This window comes from Poromitra crassiceps (genome assembly GCF_964638095.1).
Source record: "Poromitra crassiceps genome assembly, chromosome: 20".
NCBI lineage: Eukaryota > Metazoa > Chordata > Actinopteri > Beryciformes > Melamphaidae > Poromitra > Poromitra crassiceps.
The window spans coordinates 6313311-6317068 of NC_139637.1; the positions used below are offsets into that span (position 1 = coordinate 6313311).

Consider the following 3758-nt stretch of genomic DNA (forward strand, 5'->3'; position numbering starts at 1 on the left):
AGGGTTTCATTGTCAAATGCTATATATGTTTGTGTGTGTGTGTGTGTATATACATATATATAGATAGATATACATTACATATACACACATACATAGACAGAAAAAAAAACAAGTGATTCCGTCCTTAAAGAAAGAAATTAACTAGCAAAGCTGTCATTTTTTCACCCATTTTATTTTTCTGCAATTACAGAGCAAATCATGGCAAGAGAAGTTGTCACCATATAACACTGTTTTGAATGAAACAACAGATCCTCTTCGTTGCTAAACGTTAATCTACTAATCCACCACCCATTTACAATAGCAATAAGTAAAAGCCAGTGGGATAAATGGTGAAATGTATTCTGATCTATATCCCATTTTGTGATTTAAATGTATTTGCGATTAATTGTTCAGCTCTAAATAAAAGTTCAGTGACAGCAAAAAAGAATAAAAAAGGAATGCAATCAACGCTCTCAGTGGCACAGCACATGAATAAAAACAATACATTTAAATAAAGAAAAATAGGCTCTGCTCTATACTGTGTAGAAATGGGAAAGAACACAGGCTATATTGAAAGCTAAAGTAAAATTCTTCTCGTCTGCTTTGTGAATGCAGAATTACACTGTGGACCACTGATTCAAACAGTATCACCCGTTTTCTCTCTAGTTGTCTGAACTTGAAACATTTTAGATCAACGAGCATTGATGCTAAAGACAGATCGTCTCTATTTGGGGGCATTTGGTGAGTCTGTGCTTATGCCGCCTGCCTCTGGTTGCTTTGCTCCATGATCTCCAGCCTGCTCCTGGGAGCCGGAGCAGGGCTGCAGCGAGCGGAGGATGTGCTCCAGGGTCCAGTGGTCCTCACGCAAGGCGTGCTCCTCCAGCGTGAACTGGCCCTGTTTGGTGCGGCTCAGCTCCTTGACGTGAGCGCAGGACGACAGCGCTTTTCCCAGGTCGTCCACCAAGCTTCTGACGTAGAAGCCACCGCCGCATTCAATGTCGAGAGTGAAGAGAGGAGGCGTGAAGTCCTGCAGGGTCAGGTTGTAGACGGTGACGGGTCTTGCGGGTTTGGCCTCGACCGTGTGACCTTTCTTCAGCAGGACCGAGAGGCGCTGGCCATCTCTCTTCAGCGCAGAGTAGAGTGGAGGCACCTGCATGATGTCACCAGTGAAGCTTTTCAGCTTCTCCTCCAAGTCCAGTCTGGTGATGTGTTCAAAGTCCTTCTGGAGAACCACCCGGCCAGTGGCATCCAGAGTATCTGTTGCCTTTCCCAGTTCCCCCACTGCAATGTACTTCTTAGATCCAGTCAACATTGTGCTGAGCATCTTGGTCCCAGTTCCGACACCAACCACCAGCACACCACTCGCTGCACTGTCCAGAGTACCGCCATGCCCCATTTTCACATCTTGCCTTTTGCGTTTTCGTGGATTGGGGTTTTTCGCACCCGCTTCCTTAAGTAAAGCTTCTTTTAAGTTGTTTAACACGTCCGCCGACGTTGGTCCTTGCTTTTTATATACTGCAAACAGTCCGTTCAGCGACTGCAGTCGCGCTAGAGAAGCACTCGGACCCACGCTGCCTGCTATGTTTCCAGCCATTTCCCCCTTTCTTCTTCTTCTTTTTGGTGTTTTATGGCAGTTGGCATCCTCAATGTTGCATTAGCGCCCTCTTCTGGATCCATCCATACACTGTTATCCTGCAGAGAGCATGGCCGAGATAATAAAAAAAAACTTCCGCGATATTTCTTTTCGGATGATGGCGAAGGCTATGCGAAGGCATAACCCGCCCCTCTCTGCCTCTTGATTGATTGGCCTAACTTCCATCCAAACACATTTGCTTGGCTATCCTGCGTGTGTGTGGGCTGTGCTGCAGCCCTGCCACAGACTGTAGAAAGAGATGTAGGCTAATGCAGGATAGCCAAGCGAATGTGTTTGGATGGAAGTTTGACGCTAGGCCAATCAGAGGCAGAGAGGGGTGGGTTATGCCTTCGCATACCCTTCGCCATCATCCGAAAAAAATAACGCTTCCGGTAAGCTAGCTAGCTAATGTTAGCCACTGGTTGGTTGGCTAGGTAGCGAATGTTAGCCAAACACAGACATGCAGAGCTCCAAAAACAGAGCAATTCGTGATTGTGTTACTGTAGTTTCTGCAGAGTAACGTCCATGTACCTTTATGGATTGCACGGGGTTGGTTTTGCAAAGGGATCTGACGGATACCGTGCTGATAACGCGAGCCAGTCGGGGGGAGGAAGGAAGTAAGACCATATATGGTCCATCCGGTCATGGGGCAACGTGATTGGCTGGCTCTTGTTTAAACAGAACTCAGCCAATCACGTTGTCCAGCGCTGTTTGGACTGTGATATAAAAGCGAGCGCTCAGCAGGGGTGGGTGGTGGGAATCAGAGAGGAGGGTGGGAGGGAAGGGGAAGGACAGAGGGGAAGAGCAGGAGGGAGGGAGGGAAGGGGAAGGAGAGAGCAGGAGGGAGGGAGGGGAGGGGAAGGAGAGAGAGAGGGAGGGAGGGAGAGGGAGAGGGAAGGAGAGGAGAGCGAGGGAGGGGAGGGGAAGGAGAGAGAGAGCGAGGGAGAGCGGGAGGGAGGGAGAGGGAGAGGGAAGGAGAGGAGAGCGAGGGAGAGCAGGAGGGAGGGAGGGAGAGGGAGAGCAGGAGGGTGGGAGGGAAGGGGAAGGACAGAGGGGAAGAGCAGGAGGGAGGGAGGGAAGGGGAAGGAGAGAGCAGGAGGGAGGGAGGGGAGGGGAAGGAGAGAGAGAGCGAGGGAGAGCAGGAGGGAGGGAGGGAGGGAGAGGGAGAGGGAAGGAGAGGAGAGCGAGGGAGAGCAGGAGGGAGGGAGGGAGGGAGAGGGAGAGCAGGAGGGAGGGAGGGAGGGAGAGGGAGAGGGGAAGAGCAGGAGGGAGGGAGGGAAGGGGAAGGAGAGAGCAGGAGGGAGGGAGGGGAGGGGAAGGAGAGAGAGAGCGAGGGAGAGCAGGAGGGAGGGAGGGAGGGAGAGGGAGAGGGAAGGAGAGGAGAGCGAGGGAGAGCAGGAGGGAGGGAGGGAGGGAGAGGGAGAGCAGGAGGGAGGGAGGGAGGGAGAGGGAGAGGGAAGGAGAGGAGAGCGAGGGAGAGCAGGAGGGAGGGAGGGAGGGAGAGGGAGAGGGAAGGAGAGGAGAGCGAGGGAGAGCAGGAGGGAGGGAGGGAGGGAGAGGGAGAGCAGGAGGGAGGCAGGAAGAGAGCAGGAGGGAGGGAGAGAGGGAAGGGGAAGGAGAGAGGGGGAGAGCAGGAGGGAGGCAGGAAGAGATCAGGAGGGAGGGAGGGAGGGAAGGGGAAGGAGAGAGGGAGGGCGAGGGAACAGGAGGGAGGGAGGGAAGGGGAAGGAGAGAGGGTGCTGCCTCTCTAGCGGCGCCACTCACAGACACAGAGTGGACAGACTGACAGAGTCACCAATCATGCTGGACATCATCAGTACAAGTGTGAGATCCCTCTCATTCCCGCAATTATGTAACGTAGGCTAGCCTACGTTAGATCAAATACTGGGGGACGCATTTGCGCAAACTCAGACCATTGCGTCTGAGTGATAGTATGGACAATATTTTATGAATTGGAGCATTTTGGGTGGACGCTTGTTTTTTTTTTCTTCACTGTATTAAATAACTGTGGAATCACTCAAATTCAGTAGATGGCGGTAATGCACTATGTTTGCCAACCGCCCTGAAACCTAAAAGAAGAAGAAGAAAAAGGAAATTGCGGCGTCGCTCACTACCGACGTCAGCATTTGGCAAGTCCACGCGTGCG

The 3758-nt window shown here is 52.0% G+C and overlaps 1 protein-coding gene across 1 annotated transcript; it reads right to left on the bottom strand.

Moving 5' to 3' along the window:
- Positions 1 to 203: 203 nt before the first annotated feature.
- Positions 204 to 1573, bottom strand: trub1 (TruB pseudouridine (psi) synthase family member 1; the record flags this gene model as incomplete). The annotated part of the gene is made up of 1 exon (XM_083657049.1): positions 204 to 1573. The coding sequence occupies one exon, from the start codon at positions 1571 to 1573 to the stop codon at positions 704 to 706; it is 870 nt and encodes a 289-aa protein (XP_083513175.1). The 3' UTR covers positions 204 to 703.
- Positions 1574 to 3758: the final 2185 nt, after the last annotated feature.